The 17,110-nt window shown below is 43.8% G+C and overlaps 2 protein-coding genes across 2 annotated transcripts in view; one reads left to right on the top strand and one right to left on the bottom strand.

The window, feature by feature from the left end:
* Positions 1-8,015, top strand: smarca5 (SNF2 related chromatin remodeling ATPase 5). The gene is made up of 24 exons (XM_072384907.1): positions 1-275; positions 1,792-1,914; positions 2,004-2,170; positions 2,267-2,367; positions 2,497-2,597; positions 2,720-2,899; positions 3,089-3,244; positions 3,331-3,462; positions 3,584-3,652; positions 3,754-3,863; positions 3,974-4,200; positions 4,462-4,583; positions 4,678-4,830; positions 5,004-5,136; positions 5,282-5,430; positions 5,530-5,652; positions 5,750-5,857; positions 5,944-6,057; positions 6,147-6,269; positions 6,379-6,511; positions 6,619-6,737; positions 6,844-7,056; positions 7,150-7,260; positions 7,604-8,015. Exons 1-24 carry the CDS (start codon positions 204-206, stop codon positions 7,667-7,669), a joined length of 3,105 nt encoding a protein of 1,034 aa, XP_072241008.1. The 5' UTR covers positions 1-203; the 3' UTR covers positions 7,670-8,015.
* Positions 8,016-8,146: 131 nt separating this feature from the next.
* Positions 8,147-17,110, bottom strand: part of frem3 (Fras1 related extracellular matrix 3) — a 29,745-nt gene continuing 20,781 nt past the window's right edge. The window contains exons 7-24 of the mRNA XM_072384906.1: positions 16,733-16,882; positions 16,437-16,646; positions 16,090-16,287; positions 15,821-15,985; positions 15,288-15,470; positions 15,081-15,211; positions 13,575-13,733; positions 13,130-13,433; positions 12,913-13,044; positions 12,464-12,795; positions 11,442-11,634; positions 11,235-11,339; positions 10,779-10,906; positions 10,555-10,689; positions 10,216-10,342; positions 9,943-10,130; positions 9,713-9,859; positions 8,147-9,632 (exon numbers count right to left, since the gene is read on the bottom strand). Of these exons, the coding sequence (XP_072241007.1) occupies positions 9,066-9,632; positions 9,713-9,859; positions 9,943-10,130; positions 10,216-10,342; positions 10,555-10,689; positions 10,779-10,906; positions 11,235-11,339; positions 11,442-11,634; positions 12,464-12,795; positions 12,913-13,044; positions 13,130-13,433; positions 13,575-13,733; positions 15,081-15,211; positions 15,288-15,470; positions 15,821-15,985; positions 16,090-16,287; positions 16,437-16,646; positions 16,733-16,882 (3,554 nt within the window). The 3' untranslated portion in view covers positions 8,147-9,065. The remainder of the gene's footprint in view (positions 9,633-9,712; positions 9,860-9,942; positions 10,131-10,215; positions 10,343-10,554; positions 10,690-10,778; positions 10,907-11,234; positions 11,340-11,441; positions 11,635-12,463; positions 12,796-12,912; positions 13,045-13,129; positions 13,434-13,574; positions 13,734-15,080; positions 15,212-15,287; positions 15,471-15,820; positions 15,986-16,089; positions 16,288-16,436; positions 16,647-16,732; positions 16,883-17,110) is intronic.

Raw genomic sequence — 17,110 nt, 5'->3', positions numbered from 1 at the left:
TAGTGCTTCGGCGCGGTTACGCGAGGAAAATCTTGCTAGCGCGAAAGTGCTGTCTGTCTGACCAGTGCTTCTTTCATTATAAACAACGGGATAGTTCTTACTCACCGCGCGAAAGTTCGGAAAATCCTTTACGACTTTAGAAGGAGATCCCACAGGGCACATAACAACAGATATATCCGAGAAGGAGAGATAATCAGACCAAAATGTCTGAAAGTGCAAACTGTGCGGAACTGCGGGAAGAGCAGACTGAACTTGAAGAAGCCGGGGGAGCGGAGGTAAGATGGTTTAAAATGGGCATTGTCTGTTCACAGAGCCGAATCAATATGTCTTAAACACGCCGCACAAAAACTTTGAAATCCTATGTTTCCAACCTATGGATCACTCAATCCGTGGGTTAGGAACAAATGTGTCAATTTTTAATGTTAGCTCTTTGCTCTTCTTAGCTGTAACGGCTAACTAGCTGCTAGGACGCTAACATTAGCTAACTACAACAGCAGCTCGGTCCCATCCATGAACAGACGCTAGCGTAACCGCACAGATTCGCAGCGAGGCCAGCCTGTGTCATAAGCGCTCACGCTTTTAGCTTAGCGCTGATAGCCACACATTGATAATTAAAGCAAGAGTCTCCCCTCGCTTTTTGTTTACCCCCCACATCATGTGCACACAGCTTTGGTGCTTGTAATTGAGGTCGGCTTTTCGAAAACCTCGAAGAAACAAGTGAGAAGGAGCATCCCTCCCAACTGTCCCATTTGCGTCTTTGTTTCCAGAGGGACGGCGCTGTTATGGCTGCTGTAACCGAGGAGCGATGCTGCTACAGGGCAGCTTGACTACTACTCGACTGTGTGTTGAGTTTTGACCAAAAACCCGTACGCCGTATAGTTTTGTTTTAGTTTTAGATGTGAAAATCAACAGTTATAAGAAGATGAGATGGATGTCACTTCGCTATTCAGTGTTTGAGATGTGTACAGATTAGTTAAACTCCTGAACACGCCAACATGCAACGTTTTTATAATTTCCATGCCTGTGGACGGTGTCAAGTCAGCATGTTACAACTTCTCATAGAATATGTGCTATAATGTAAGAGGTAAACAGCTGGTTTGCTGTTCAGTTGTGACTGATTTGTAGCCCAAAGTTGTTTTGTAGAATATTAAGACTCTGATTTCAGGATTATTTTTGTTTTTAAGTTTTGTCACATTTACTGCATTGCCTACTTGCATTTAAAATAGGGAAATGAAACTAACAGAAATTTGATATTTTCACTGCCATTTTCCCGTCCACTTTATAGTGTTTGACCCATCCTTCTGGTTTTATAGTGCCAAAATGTATCCGAGTGCACTTGAATCCCAATCTTACACCAACCGCATTCGTAGACCCTGACCTGATGGGTTTAGTTGGAAAGCCAAACACCACAGCATTAATGTGGCACTTACTTTGTTTTTAAGTAAAACAAATGTGTCTCAGAGTAGGAAATTTTTCAGATTTACAGGCAAAATATGATGGTGGTAATACCATATTTCTACAACTAATCATGACATCAAGTGAACAGGACATCACAATTTGTTCACAATCACAATTTTTTGCTGCTACTATGAATTGTCAGTTAGAAATTTGTGGTTGTTAAGGGTTTAGTCGCCATAAGCAGTCAAGAGAGCGTCTCACATCTAAGGTTGCCTTCTTTATCAGTTTATCTTGTCCATTCCTAAATGCTACAGTTGGAACCATGCAAACATAACCACTGAATACAACTGTTCTGTTTTTTTAAATTTTTTTTTTACTTTTCACTTGACTCAGGAGAAGTCTGACTCTTCGGATGCTGGAAAAGAGTCTTCCTCAGATGCTGGTGCTGATGGGCAAGATGCATCCCCCTCTTCATCCCAAACTAAAGATTCTACTCCAGGTTATGAGGAGAAAGTGGTAAGTAAATGTCCCAGCAGCTTATATAACAAGGATGACTCTGCTCTTGGCGACGTAAGGTAACAAGCTCGTCTTCCTGCGTGACACAGCAAACAGACCGGACCAACAGATTTGAATACCTGTTGAAGCAAACAGAGTTGTTTGCTCATTTCATCCAACCGGCGGCTCAGAAGACCCCAACTTCGCCTCTGAAAATGAAACCAGGACGCCCTCGGATCAAAAAAGATGAGAAGCAGAACCTGCTGTCTGCCGGAGAGTAAGCGCTCGTTCCCACAACGCCGCTTTGTTTTGACATAGGAAGTTTGCTCCCGTTTTGATCTTGAATCGTTGTTACTGTTTCTTTGTTTGACAGCAACCGGCATCGTCGCACAGAGCAAGAGGAGGATGAAGAACTTCTCAGCGAGAGCACGAAGACCACGAACGTGTGCACTCGCTTTGATGATTCTCCCTCTTGTAAGCGATTTTGCTGTTTTTTTTTTTGTTTTTTTTTTTTTCCACCGAAGGGGATATCAAAGCGCAGCTATGCAACAAATGTACACAACGAGCAGCTGTGCAGGTTATGTTTTCTTGTCTCTTATCCAGATGTGAAAACAGGAAAAATGAGGGACTATCAAGTCCGTGGTCTGAACTGGCTCATTTCCTTGTATGAGAACGGAATCAACGGCATCCTCGCAGACGAGATGGTCAGTACTTTCTCACTGTCGCGTCTGTTCTTTTTGCTTTTTCAAGCCACTGGAGAAGGGAAGAGAAGGGTTTTCTTGTCATTTTTATGTGCTCACAACATGCTCTGTAAACTTGTTTTTAGGGACTAGGAAAGACTCTCCAGACTATTGCTCTGCTGGGTTACATGAAGCACTACAGAAATATCCCCGGTCCCCACATGGTGCTGGTGCCCAAGTCCACCCTTTACAACTGGATGAATGAGTTCAAGCGATGGGTGCCCTCTCTTCGCGCCGTCTGCCTGATCGGAGACCGAGATGAGCGGGTAGGCTGCGTCGAAACTTTCTTTTAGTTTCCAGTTGCAGTCATTCGATAGGTGTCTTGGGTGGCTTTTAATGAGCTTAAGCTGCACATATGAACAAAAGAACATTTGAAAGTGGATTATACTGGCTTTAGTTTATGTATGCAAACTGTGAGCGAGCATGACATGAAGCTGTTTATCTCGCAACTGCAGAATGCCCTGATCAGAGATGTGCTGCTGCCAGGAGAGTGGGACGTCTGCGTCACATCCTACGAAATACTCATCATAGAAAAGGCCGTGTTCAAGAAGTTCAACTGGAGATACCTGGTCATTGATGAAGCTCACAGGATCAAGAATGAGAAGTCAAAGGTCAGACAGCCATAGAAATGCAATGAGCATTTGCATTGTTCTTGTATGAATCTTGTAAAGTTAAAGTTGCTTTTGCTTTTCCGTAGCTGTCAGAAATTGTGCGTGAATTTAAAACCACCAATCGACTGCTTTTGACTGGTACGCCTCTTCAAAACAACCTCCATGAGCTTTGGGCTCTGCTTAACTTCCTTCTGCCAGATGTCTTCAATTCAGCCGAGGTAAAAACACTATCGATAGTGTGTTTAACTGTGATCTGGTCTGAATGTAAGCGGTTAAACACCTCCTCCATCTGTTACTAAAAGGTGTTTCTTCACTCTTTCATTTCTCTTTGTTTCTCAGGATTTTGATTCTTGGTTTGACACGAACAACTGCTTGGGCGATCAGAAGTTGGTTGAACGTCTTCACACAGTACGTACCGAACGTCTCTCGCTTTAAGATTGAATGCCAACCTTTTGGTTTCAGGGCACCTTATTGGAGTCAAACAATAAAAATGTCTCGTTGTTGTGTAGGTGCTGCGTCCTTTTTTGCTCCGTCGTATCAAAGCCGACGTAGAGAAGACCCTGCTGCCCAAAAAAGAGATCAAGATATATGTGGGCCTGAGTAAGATGCAGCGAGAGTGGTAAGCGTCCTCAGTTTTTTTTGGGTTTAAATCAGATTTAAGCTTCTTTGTGCCGCACAGCTTAAAAGAACTTGGAAGCTGAAACACTCTCCCCTCCCCAAACCCATCAGGTACACAAAGATCCTGATGAAGGATATTGACATCCTGAACTCTGCCGGCAAAATGGACAAGATGCGTCTGCTGAACGTTCTGATGCAGCTGAGGAAATGCTGCAACCACCCGTACCTGTTCGACGGGGCTGAGCCGGGCCCGCCGTACACGACCGACCTCCACCTGGTGGTGAACAGTGGCAAGATGGCGGTCCTGGACAAGCTGCTGCCCAAAATGAAGGAGCAGGGTATGTATATCGTTTCTGGAATCTGTTCCAACCCCAGCTGCTGATATAACTGCTGTTCAGTTAGAATATTTAGGCAATGTATTCAACACTTAATTCATCACTCTCCAACTTGCAACCATAATAAGTCACGTTTATAAAAGATTTGTTGTAGAGTCTGTCAAAATTTGATAGGGTTTAGACTCACTCTTCTGTTTCTATTTACATCTGTCGATAGTTTAAACGTGTTCTCAGGTAATTAGTTTCCTTTTCCCTCCATCATAGGTTCCCGTGTGCTCATCTTCAGTCAAATGACCAGGATGCTGGACATCTTAGAGGACTACTGCATGTGGAAGAACTACGAGTATTGTCGCCTGGACGGCCAGACGCCACACGAAGAGCGACAGGTGAGATGCCGGCCTGTCAGCACGTGTCAGCAGATGTCCGTGTGACCGTAATAACACACGCATTTCATTTGTTTTTCTGTCTTCGTATTAACAGATCTCCATCAACGCGTACAATGAACCCAACAGCTCCAAGTTTATCTTCATGTTGAGCACCAGGGCCGGTGGCCTGGGTATTAACCTGGCTACAGCTGATGTGGTCATCCTCTACGACTCTGACTGGAACCCTCAGGTCGACCTGCAGGCTATGGTGGGTGCTCTCATGACATGCTGTACCCGTCTCCTTTAAATCCCATCAAAACAAGGGCTGATGGTAGTTTTCTTTAAAACCTGAGAGTTCGTCCTGTGTAAGTCTGACACAGACGCTCTGCTTGTTTCAGAGGCAGAACATTCGATGATAATGTGCTCTGTTTTTATTTTTAGGACCGAGCTCACAGGATTGGTCAGCAGAAGCAGGTGCGCGTTTACCGTTTCATCGTGGAAAACACGGTGGAGGAGAGGATTGTGGAGAGGGCCGAGATGAAATTGCGCCTGGACTCCATTGTCATTCAGCAAGGTGATTTACCTCAGCTGCTAATTGTTGGCGTGTAGATCAGCGTGTTGAAAATGTTTAACATCCTCCTGTGTGTTGCTCTGATAGCAGCACAGAATGGATTCCAGCGAATGTTACCAGGATTTTTTTTCCCTTCTTCTTTTAACAGGACGACTCGTCGATCCAAGTGCAAACAAGCTGGGCAAAGATGAGATGCTGTCCATCATCCGCCACGGCGCCACACATGTGTTTGCTTCCAAAGAGAGCGAGATCACAGACGATGACATCGATGAGATTCTGGAGCGAGGTGAAAGGAAGGTGAGGCTGGATTCTTCTGATCACCCTTTTCTTTTCTTTGCCTTTTTTTTTTTTTATTTTTGCATATTGATTTGATATATTTCACTTGTTTTGTGCTAGACTATGGAGATGAAGGAGAAGCTTTCTTCTCTGGGTGAGAGCTCCCTGAGGAACTTCACCATGGACACGGAGAACAGCAGCGTGTACACGTTTGAAGGAGAGGACTACAGAGAGAAGAAGAAGGTAAACAGACTGAATGTCAGCGTTTGATCCGTCGCACGCTGCCGTACTCCAGGAACTTTGAATTTTTACCTTGTTTTCATCTTCCCTTTCCAATCAGGTCATTACCAACTGGATCGAGCCGCCAAAAAGAGAACGGAAAGCCAATTATGCTGTGGATGCCTACTTCAGAGAAGCTCTGCGAGTCAGCGAGCCCAAAGCTCCAAAGGTAGGTCACTCTACAAACGGGACAAGTATATAAAGCAGGGCATACGCAGCAAACTGTATAATGACAATATTCATGTTTGTTTTCAGGCTCCTCGTCCCCCAAAGCAGCCTAATGTCCAAGACTTTCAGTTCTTCCCTCCACGTCTTTTCGAACTTCTTGAAAAAGAAATTCTGTTCTACAGAAAGACCATAGGCTACAAGGTACATGTGACGGGTTTAATTTAGACAGTAATTCCTATGAGTCAGTGTCCTCTCAGTGTCTAAGTGGATCTGTGGTTGTATCTGTTCAGGTTCCCCGTAACCCCGAGCTGCCCAACTCGGCTCAGGTTCAGAAAGAAGAGCAGGCTAAGATCGATGAGGCCGAGGCTCTCACAGAGGAGGAGCTGGAGGAGAAGGAGAATCTTCTGCAACAGGTACGGATCGTTCTTACTCGGTACAGCCGATTTGTTGCTCAAGTGTTACGCTAGAAATGTCTTTTCTCTTAAGCTTGCATACGTTAAATGACCGTTTAACCCCCTGCAGGGATTCACAATTTGGAACAAACGCGACTTTAACCAGTTTATCAAAGCTAACGAGAAGTGGGGAAGAGACGATATTGAGAACATTGCCAGAGAAGTTGAGGGAAAAACTCCTGAGGAAGTCATGGAGTATTCAGGTAATTTTTGTTAATATTATTAGTATTGTTGGCTTTTTTTTTTTTTTTTTGCAAATTTAAAGCTTTGAGCGTATTTTGTGACTCGATGTTTGTGTCTGTTCCTCCAGCTGTGTTCTGGGAACGCTGCAATGAGCTGCAGGATATCGAGAAGATCATGGCCCAGATAGAGAGGGGAGAAGCCAGGATTCAGAGAAGGATCAGCATCAAGAAAGCACTGGACTCAAAGGTAGCAGACTGTCAGCAGTTTGGCCGTCCTTGCGTTGTAAACAAGCAAATGAGCCTTTTCTCATTAAACTTGGTGTCGTCTCTTCCTGTCTTACCTCCTTTGACAGATCGGCCGCTACAAGGCTCCCTTCCATCAGCTCAGAATCTCCTATGGCACCAACAAAGGAAAGAACTACACAGAGGAGGAGGACCGTTTCCTCATCTGCATGCTCCACAAGCTGGGCTTCGACAAGGAGAGCGTGTACGATGAGCTTCGGCAGTGCATCCGCAACTCGCCTCAGTTCCGCTTTGACTGGTTCCTCAAATCCCGGACTGCCATGGTGAACTCTAACTTCACTGCACCATGTCCTCTGTCAGCGTTCGTCCGTGATTTGCATGTTTCCTTCATGAAATTTTGTGATTTGGTCACGTAGGAGCTCCAGAGGCGATGTAACACTCTGATCACACTGATTGAGAGAGAGAACATGGAGCTGGAGGAGAGAGAAAAGGCTGAGAAGAAGAAGCGAGGACCAAAGAGCGGCTCAGTAAGTTACTTATCTATGAAACATGAAAGGATGCAGAGCATCACCGTCCATCTTGAGTTCAGTATAGTTTAAAATTTGGGAAAGGGCAGTATCAGATTTAATAAAACCAATGTGGATTTTTTAAATGTTTTTTTTCCCCACCCTCAATGCTGTTGACTACACCAGCAGCTTTATAAACCTGCCAAAATATTGATATCTGAAGGTTTAGCGATGGCTGCTTGGTACACATTTCCATTTGTAGCAAAACTGTTTGATTAAAACTCTGCTCCGGTTGGCATCGACAAAGACTCCACAGCTTGTGGTGGGCTTTTCCTAAAACGACCTCCTCCTCTCTTTGTTTCAGGCACAGAAACGAAAGGCAGAGGGGACTCCAGATGGTCGAGGACGCAGGAAAAAGCTGAAGTTGTGAAGCAGCCCGCAACCTGCGGGGTTGGAATTTGAAAGCGGCAGCCAGCTCTCGTATCGGTAGTCCTAGTGTCTGTGTTTGTCTGACAGGCTGCGATAATGTAAAATATCTGACGGACGGATCTGGTCGTATTAGATTTTAGGAAGCGCTGATGTACGAGCCTGCCTTGTTATCACTTCCCTAAACACTGCAGCTGTGCTGATTTTCTTTGGTTGGGTCTTTTATTTTTTTTTTCTCTTTACATTGTAGTTAACTCCGATAAATGTATTTATGCCTGTTGGTTGTACTGCATTCCATTGCTTGTACCCTGTTTATTTTTTATGAAAAACATTGTTCTGTTATCTTCCTATGTGAAGTAGAAAGTGTCCTTTTTTTTTTTTTTAGCATCACAAAATAAAGTTCCCATTTTATAAAAAAGGAGAAAAAAAACCCCAGCTGCCTGGTAAATAAGAAACTCATTCCAAAAAAAAAAAAGACGTTTATATTTCGCAGTTAAAGTGTAGATGCATCCAAACTTTTTAAAAATGTCACACAAATGAAAAGCCACAGTTTGCTTGTTAAAAATATTTTCACCCACGGAAGGAAAAAATGGTTCTTTCGGGACTAAATGAGCCAACCAGAAAGACATGTATTTAATATCTTCAAGTTTAAACCAGGGCATAGCAATACCTTTCTTTTCTTTTTTTTTTTTTTCTTCTTGTCAAAAATCCTGCTTTGATATTTACACAGATACATCAGTTTCAGCCACACTTATCAGAAAAGCTTACAATCCCTTTTAATGGCACCGTGGTACTGCTATTGGCGGCGGGAAACTAAAAAACAAATCACTTTTCACATTGCCATTCATTCAGGTTAGTTTCATATAACATTAGATCCATTTTACTCGATTCTCCACAGAACAAAACAACGAACATGAATTACAGTAATAATAATACAAAAAAAAAAGGTATTTTGAAGGGGATGAACAGAAAAAAAGTTGCCATTTACTTGTGAATTAGTTGTATTTACTGCATGCATTTGCAAACACGGGATAAACTGCAATACTTTACAACTCGGCAACCAGCGAAAGGGGCGAGTATCATTTTTGGGGGGGCTTTGTTTTTCTTTTTTTTTTTTTTTTTTTAATACATTTTCATGATTCTGAGTAGTAAGTTATAAAGGCACAAACCTACAGTACATTTTTTGTAAAAACTAACCATCACCAGAAATCAGTAAGCCTTAAAAACCGGTTTGTTCTCTGTGTGTAGGGCCCCAAGCACTGGCATCCTTTGCTGTCCACAGGTTCCACATGGTGCTATTCAGTGCTACAAGAAGTTAGGCATCGGAGGCACAGTGATGGAGGAGGCTGTTATCGTCTTTTAAATAGAGGACAGATCTTTGAGTGAAGCAGGGTCCACATTTAGACCTCAGAGCTGTCTGAGCTGCTCCACATACCTTCCGGGCCTTGACTGTAGCTAGTGTAAGCAGAGGAGGAGGAGGTGTTGTACGGAGGGAAGTGAGTCTCCTTTTCCCTCCTCTTGCGCCGCAGCAGCAGAATAACGATCGTGGCGATGAGGCAGATGAGGAGGATCAGACCTGCAACGCCCACCAACATGGGTAAGTAGGAGGTGTCAGCTGGCTCTCTGCCCGAACTCTCCAAAAGGGGGCGCTCCAGGAGGGGGTCACGATTAGAGGACCAGGGCTGCCGCTGGTTGACCACCATGCGGTCTGTCCGGTCCAGGGCAATGTGTTGGATGTTGGTGCCACGGTTGTTTTCGATCCCTATGTCCTGGACCAGAGTCGGGCCAGAGAAAGCTGGGGCAGCCCGGCGGTGGCGAGAGCCCGTGTTGGAGGTGCTGGGCTGCTCAACAGAGGAGACGCTGTGATGGAGATACTCCACACTGCGCTTGCCTATGTTGCGGTTGGCATTTTCTCTTGAGCGGACGGTGTAGATGGTGTGCATGAACCATTCTCGTCCAGCAGCCACCTGAAAAAGAAGTGCAAGATGTTATTGCGTTTCCCTCTTATTCATTCAGCACACGAACACACTGTCGGAATTTTACTGACTTGGAAGAGTGGAGATGAAGATAGCGTGAAGCCATCTGAGCCTGGTTGTCTGACCAAAGACAGAGCTCCAGGGGTGTCTTGGGCCAAAGTTGCCTTAAAAGCAACATCACCGAATGCTGAAGCTTGAGTCTCCGGCTGGGCTTTGTCCTGCAGAACATCACGAGCCAAAATCAGAAATAACCCTCACTTTTCATTCTTCCACAACACCCCAAATTGTCCTGGCATCTTACCAGAATCTTGAATCTGTAAAGAAGAGAAGGAGCATCTGCCAAGCAGCCAAACTCCTTGTTAGTGGGATTGTACTTGGGGACGTAACCATCTGCTCCGGTGCAGAGGAACACTTTCTCAATGCTGCATGAGAAGGAGTCACCCAGGTTCTGGACAGGGTCCACCATTACGCGACCATAAATTGTGGCACCTGAAGCAAAGGGCGGATGAAGGGTGAGGCTGTGGTACCATGCTGTATTCTTCCTGAAAACCACTAGATGGCAGTAGTGCACTACCTTCTGAAAAAGCAGCATCAGTCCCCTCTCCAAAGCCCATGGAGCCATCAGACAGCCACAGCTCTTTCTTGGACAGCAGGAACATCTGTGTGTTGAGACTGAACTCAGCAGCCACTGGGTCGCTCACCTAGAGACATTGGGTTATATTATGAGTTATTTGGTTATATAGATTATGGCTGTGGGTGTAATTAAAAACAAAAAGACTAATGCAAATGAACAGATCAGCGTTGCACTTCCAAATTCCTCCACTTTCTAGTTACTTTAGTTTAAGAACTGTCTATGAAATAAATTCAAACTGAATACATATCAGGGGATTACTCCCCACTAATTAAGTCTAACCTGCTGGAACCGAATGTCCATGTCAAAAGTAAGTGGCTCTCTGGGGTGGCAGACAGGAGGGATGCTGAACTCTCCATTGGGTGACGCAATGCAGGGGACCAACTTCACTGTGTAGGTCCCAGAGTAGTCTCGTACCTATAGACCAGATGGATGCATTGGCAAACTGTAGAGAATGTTAAGTTGCTTCAGAACCTAATCGATGTTTTCATGGGGCGATGACTCACTGCAAAATCGGACACAAAATTCCACTGCTGCATGGGCTGGTTGTACGTTGGCTCCGTCCTAACCATGGCGAGAGTAAACGTCAGCCCAGGATGGTCAGCACATATCACCATGGAAGATACACTGGTTCCTGAAGATTAACAAGCATACAGTCATAAATATTTACAGCTGCATTTTGCCCAATCTAAACTAGCAACCGGGTCTGTATTTATAGTGGCATCTCTCACATTGTTTGTGTCACTTGCTAGCTAACTGTAAAAGCTGCAGGGTCATTTTGACATTTGCTTAAACGACCTCTGGCACTTTCACACAGGAAGACCCCTGTGGCGGAACTCCAGAAATAGATGAGGAGAGGATGTGAGCTACAGTGTAACCCAATATGGGGCTGCTTGTATAGAATGACCCCGCAGGACGGGTTTAGGGTATGCATATGTGGATTTTCGGCGCCACTCTCATACCTGGATGAGACATAACAAACTGCCCCCTGAAGCGGGCCTCCGTCTTGAAGTTGACCACGAGACGGCCCTCCTCATTTATACGCATGCTGGTGGGGTACATGGCTCCTATGAGAACAGAAGAAAACATTTGACAGCTTTTCACAAATGAACATTGATTTTATTTTCCTCTGCAAGAAGTTCTTTAGCAGGGAACAGATGAGAATGTACCTTGTAGTTCAGCTTCCGGTGGACTGCCAATGCCATCCTGCCACAGAATAGCTGTATCATACACAAAGGTGAGCTTGAGCTCTGACTGCAGGTCAAAGTGCTGCCAGCCTCCGACAGCCACAGGAGAGTGGAAGACATAGGACACAAATAGAGGAACCCGCAGGGTGACGTAGGACTGGACCAGGTTCAGCACCTTGATAAGTGGGAAAACAGATATTATCAAGAATCATTTTGGAGAATTTGTAGCAAATATATTTGTCTCTGGCAGTTGGAGTTATTGAAAGAACTTCAAGCTTTGATTGGAAAACTGGAGTCAGTTCTATTCCTGTGCCACTCACAAAGGGTCATAGCTTATTGCTAAGGTTAGATTTAGGGTTAGAGGTGAGAGGGGTTTTAGAGGAAAACAGGACCCTAAAAATATGGATACACTCAAGAGAAATTAATGCTGCTGGAGCGCATCTACAAAGAGGGTGCTTAGGTAGTAGCATCCCTGCACATGCTATTTACTTCTCCTCCCATTTTGCTCACATGGCTGTAAAAAAAAAAGTTCAGTGTAAAAATGTCAGAGAGAAAAATGCTTTCTAGCAGACAAGACAAGAAAAAAGAAGTTACATTTCGCTGTCTGATTAGTTATTACCGACAGTTACTTTAGTAAGCAGGGGAAACAGTAAGATCACAAAGTTCATTCAAAAGATGCATTTGGTGTTTGTTTTGTTTCCTGGTTTATTATGTGCACACTTTGGGTCTGTCTAGCATTTTGCCCTCATTGGGAAACAATATTTTCAGCTCTGCACCAGGCCATTTTTTAAGTGCCCAAAATGAGTATATTGATGCTTTTTTTGTTTGTTTTTTAATTAAGGAAGCTTTAATGCTTCTATTTTAGTTTTTTTAAATCTAACTTTCAGTGTGGTTGAAAAAAAAAAAGACGTCTGACTGTGATGACAGAGAATCATTTCAGACATCATTCTGGCCTTAAGAATATCTAATCCTGTACAGTATTTGCAGTAACACATATTGTCTACCTGTCCATCAGTGCCAATTGAGCCTCCGCAGTCATTCAGCAGCTCTGACATGTCGTAGTAGCTGGTAAACTCCCAGAGGCAGGCCTCTAAGTTGAGGTTCCTGTAAAAGCGAAGGGAATTGGTTGACCGCATGACGGAGTTGTATTGATAGGGCGAAGTCTCCCCAATGATTTCAGGGTTCTTTGTTGCGTCTGTGATGAAGCCGTGGCCGGTTTGGATCTCGTTGAAGTCCAGCAGGTTGGAGCAGCGGTGGTTGCCCACGCGTGTGCCATCTGGGCTCAGTGTCAGCTCAAAGTTGGACAGAGGCCTTGTGGAGATCACTGGCAACATTCCTGGTGAGGGGAAAGATGTGTTCTTGTCACACTTGGTAAGAGTTTATGGGCTTTAGTTGAGATGATTAAACACTAACGACCATAAATTAAAAGATGGCAACCAAATTTGCCGCATACCATCCATGTGAGGCATGTTGATGGTCAGTTTGATGAGGTTAGGAAAGTCCGGATCATCTGGACCTGTGTAGCGGATCTTGGCAGAGAACGGTTCAGCTCCAACAGTACCCGGGATGCGAGGCTGACACATACCTGTAAAGATTTGACATCAGTTTATCATCAGTCATATCGTCACATATTAGCACTCGCGTCTTAAGTCTCCTCTTCCTCCACGCACCCTCCTCCTTGCTGATCACAAAAATAGGACTGGACAGTTCCAGACCAGCATCTCCATTGGCGTTGAAGGCTCTTGCCGCACACTGAACCCGGGAACCAGCTTGGAAGTAGATTGAATCTAAGGTTATTGACTTGGTGTTGGTGAAGAAGGTGTTAGTGTCCACCTCCCTCATTGGGCTGGTCACTCCATCCGACCCAGTGGGAGCGCTCACCAGCCAGCGGTACTGAGTGAGCGTGTCGTTGATGTTCTCCACTGAACAGATGGAACCCGTTTTATCAAAGTCGTGATACTTCGGGTTGCAGGCCTGGAAGAGAAGGCAAACAAGTAGTCATAAAATGCTTTTTTTTTAAAGCTGTAAATGGTTTAATAATACATTTTAAGTGACAAAACAAATAAAAAGTTTGGTTCCTGAGCTTCAGAGGGAAGAAAGTAGCATCCCACCCACCGTCACACACACAACAGGGTATCCATTGGGGGGGTAAGGCCTGTCTTTGGTTTTAGCTGTGTCATCATACATGAGCAGGGACACCACTTGGGGAACTGCAGGGAAGGTAACGTCCGCAACACTGTCCATTTCCTCTATGTACACAATGGCCTTGTTCATCTGGCAAGAACACAAAAACACATCAATAACTGCACCTATGTGAATAGAATTAAACATCCCTAAGAAATGTTTAATGTTAAATGTTTTCTTATCGTCCCTGACTGATTTAATTTAAGCTGATGCACTGTAATCAGTCATCATTAAACACTGTTATTTGATGTAATTCAAGTAATTCAAGTAAACAGAGGTTTGTTTATTTCATGTGACAACATAATACACCATTTTATAAAATTGGAAAACAGTGTAATCATGAACAGATTATGAAGCTATCTGGAAGTGTATGTCCAGATCTGAGAAGATCAGTTTCATATGGTTTTGGTCAGACTAACATGTTTGCAGGTATTCTAAAAGTTTGAATTTTGCCACTTTTTGCCCTATCGTGACTCTTCAATCCAGGTTTTAGGCCTAATTTTGGCCATTCTTGATCTTTTTGTAACTTATTTAACTCTGATGCGGGTCATTTTGTGTATCACATTGATGAAATTGCCTCTGTTTGTGCTCAGTTTAAGTCTTCATTTTACATCTGTTAATCTTCATTTGTTGTATTTTCTGTCTATATGATACAAATGATGATCTCTGTGGTACAAGTTATCATCTTATGTAAGACCTGATGACCAGGAGTCCCCTGACTCTATGGGCCCTCTTTGCCCTGTGCCCAGTTGGCTCATTCAGTCTTCTGTTCATAAATGCCATATCTTTTCAGTTAAATGTGCTTGCAAATTGTTTACTGTTCAACCCTGACACATTTCTAAGGAATTTAGGACACAATACAAATTTGGTGCTGCAGAAAAAGGATCATGGATTTTGAGTACACCTCTTGATTTTTATATTCTCCCGAACATGTTGGTTAAAGAAAGCTTTGATACATATATCTGGATTGAAATGACGATTTAAAACATGCAAAACATTTAAAACATTTAAAATTAGAATTGCTGATGCAGAGCACAGGAATCTCTTGGGGAGTTACAGTTTAATTACAGTATAATGAAGCACAAAACTTAGCAGGAGATAACCTATTTCTGTTAAGTGAGCAGTATGTGGCTGATGAGTGTATGGGTAGAATGTCACAGTTCTGTTTTTAGGTTTGTCTTCTGTTTGGCTCTGCAGGGACATTCCCCCTCAGCATCTCATTCCAGAGGAAAAGCTTTTTATAAGACCATGGTTCGGGTCTGCTGACAGCATTGCCAGCTGCTGCCTGCCTATTTTAACACAGGCTGACATGACAGGACGCATGTTCATGTGTGCAGATCTGCAGTACAGCGCTATGCACACGCTGGACTTTCTCCTAGTTTCTATTTGTTTTTGTGTGCATGTGTTTGCTTCTGTGCCATGTGGCCCGAAACTCACTTGTAATTCAGCCACCATGTTGTCATCAGGCTTCATGTGCACAGTGAAGGCCTCTCTCATCTCTCTTTGACCGTCGTACAGGACCTCAATCTCCACAAAATGTTCCTTTTCGCCCTCCTTGAACACCACATCTGAGAGATGAGATTGTCTAGTAAGCAGCGATCAACATAAAGACCTCTAACATAAGTTCAAACCAGGTTCTCTTACCCTCTGACAGTGGGTTATAATCCTCTCCAGAGGTTGCAGAGCCATCCTTTGTGTGCACTCTCACCACAGACACCTTTGATGTGTCTCCAAACCGCAGAACAGGAATCTTCACTATCGCCACATCACCTTTCACCTGAGGTTCACGCACACTGTACTTGATCTCAGAAAAACGGATGATGGGCTCTGAAACGGGGAGCAAAGTTGACTATAAACATGTGAATTTTTACAGTTAAATGCTTTTAGTCAAACCCAGATTCAACAAAAGAGCAAGAACAATAGGAGTCAGCTCTGGGAATAGGGACAGATTTTTCTGTTTCTTTTATTAAAGATTTATTTGTGTTAAGACACAGTGAAATATTTAATCTTTGTCAGCTTAACAATACTCTTTTATCTGGGCAGCTCCTTGAGGATATTTTGTTACTCAAACAGATTATTCAACCTCTTTTCTTTCTTCTATATGCATCTGCTGTTCTATCTTATTTCATTTAGACATTACATAGTTCACAGTACAGTTGGTTTCAGCAGGCACATACTATCTTTCTCATCCGTGACTGTGACCAGGGCCTCCTTCTGCTCCCCTATAGATGCTCCATACGGAGACTTGCTCTTGGGACTTCCCAGAACCAAGCGGAACTCTTCGTCCTCCTCGTGGATGGAGTCGTCCATCAGGCTCACCACACATGGCTTTTCAGACTCACCTTGAGAGTAAACGTAGGGAGGAGAGAATACAACAAACGTGAAGAGACTACAAAAGAGCTTTTAGGACACAGACAGAGACAGGAGGAGCTGAAGGATGTCTGACCTGGAAGAAAAGTGATGATTGATGCTTCAGTATTGGGTCTCTCACTGTAGTCCATCATGACCTGAGCAGAGCCCTGACGGGTGTAACAACGCACCGTGGATCTAAGGCTGATGTCTCCGCTGCGGTACACCGTGACGCTCACCTCCCCATCCGACTCATCCACTTTGTGGCTTCCTTCCTTGAACTGAACCTTTGGCACTAGAAAGACAAAAATCAACATGTTACATGATGGTTTTCAAAAGTTCAAGTTAGAATAGTGACTGCAATGTTTTTTATGTATATAAGTGACAGTGCATGTGTGAAAAAAGTATTCAGAATATATTTACTTCAGAATATTTGGCACTCACAGTCAGTGATGGTATCATTGATGGTGATGGTCGTCTTGCTCGGCTCTCCTAAGACAGCGTTCATGGGCATCCTTAAAACTAGGTCAAAGGTTTCAGGTCCTTCCAGCTCCGGCTGACCCAGGTCATCCAGGATGGTCACCCTAAATGTCTGCATTGTCACTCCAGGAGCAAAGTCCAGGTTGCGACTAATACCAACGTAGTCAAGTCCAGCTGGTAAAAGCAAAAGAAGCCACTAACTGATTAGAGTTTTACACAATGACCAAATTCCACCGATTCTGACAAACTGCTGATTTTACCTTCAGCAGAAACAGGCTCGCTCTTCCTGGAGCGGACAGTTACAGTTGCGGTCTTGGACAGGTCAGTACCTGTCCTCCAGACCTTTACTTCAACGTAGCCTGAGCTCTCATCCACGGCATATTCAGGCTCCCCAAAGTATAGTGAGGGCTCTGTGAGATATGGAAAAAATGAAAGTTAAAGATTAAATTGTGGTAAAACTTCTATCTGATCTTAGATGAGAAATTATCTGGCAAAATGTTAACCATGACAATAATTAATCTTTTTGTCAAAAGACGAATATTTGTTACATTTCTTTTTAACTCTACGGTGTTAGAACAGTGCTCTCCCCTGAAGGACAAAGCAAAATAAGCTTTTAACCAAGCATGGTCATTGGGATT

This window comes from Leuresthes tenuis, unplaced genomic scaffold (assembly GCF_036924035.1).
Source record: "Leuresthes tenuis unplaced genomic scaffold, fLeuTen1.0.hap1 SCAF_4, whole genome shotgun sequence".
In the NCBI taxonomy this organism is placed as follows: domain Eukaryota; kingdom Metazoa; phylum Chordata; class Actinopteri; order Atheriniformes; family Atherinopsidae; genus Leuresthes; species Leuresthes tenuis.
This window is presented reverse-complemented; position numbering and strand designations above follow the sequence as displayed.

Coding starts and splice junctions, on each gene's coding strand:
- smarca5 (XM_072384907.1), top strand. CDS start 204: ATGTCTGAAAGTGCAAACTGTGCGGAACTGCGGGAAGAGCAGACTGAA. Junction 4,584..4,677: donor CGCCACACGAAGAGCGACAG/GTGAGATGCCGG, acceptor TCGTATTAACAG/ATCTCCATCAACGCGTACAA. Junction 6,058..6,146: donor GAAAGACCATAGGCTACAAG/GTACATGTGACG, acceptor GTATCTGTTCAG/GTTCCCCGTAACCCCGAGCT.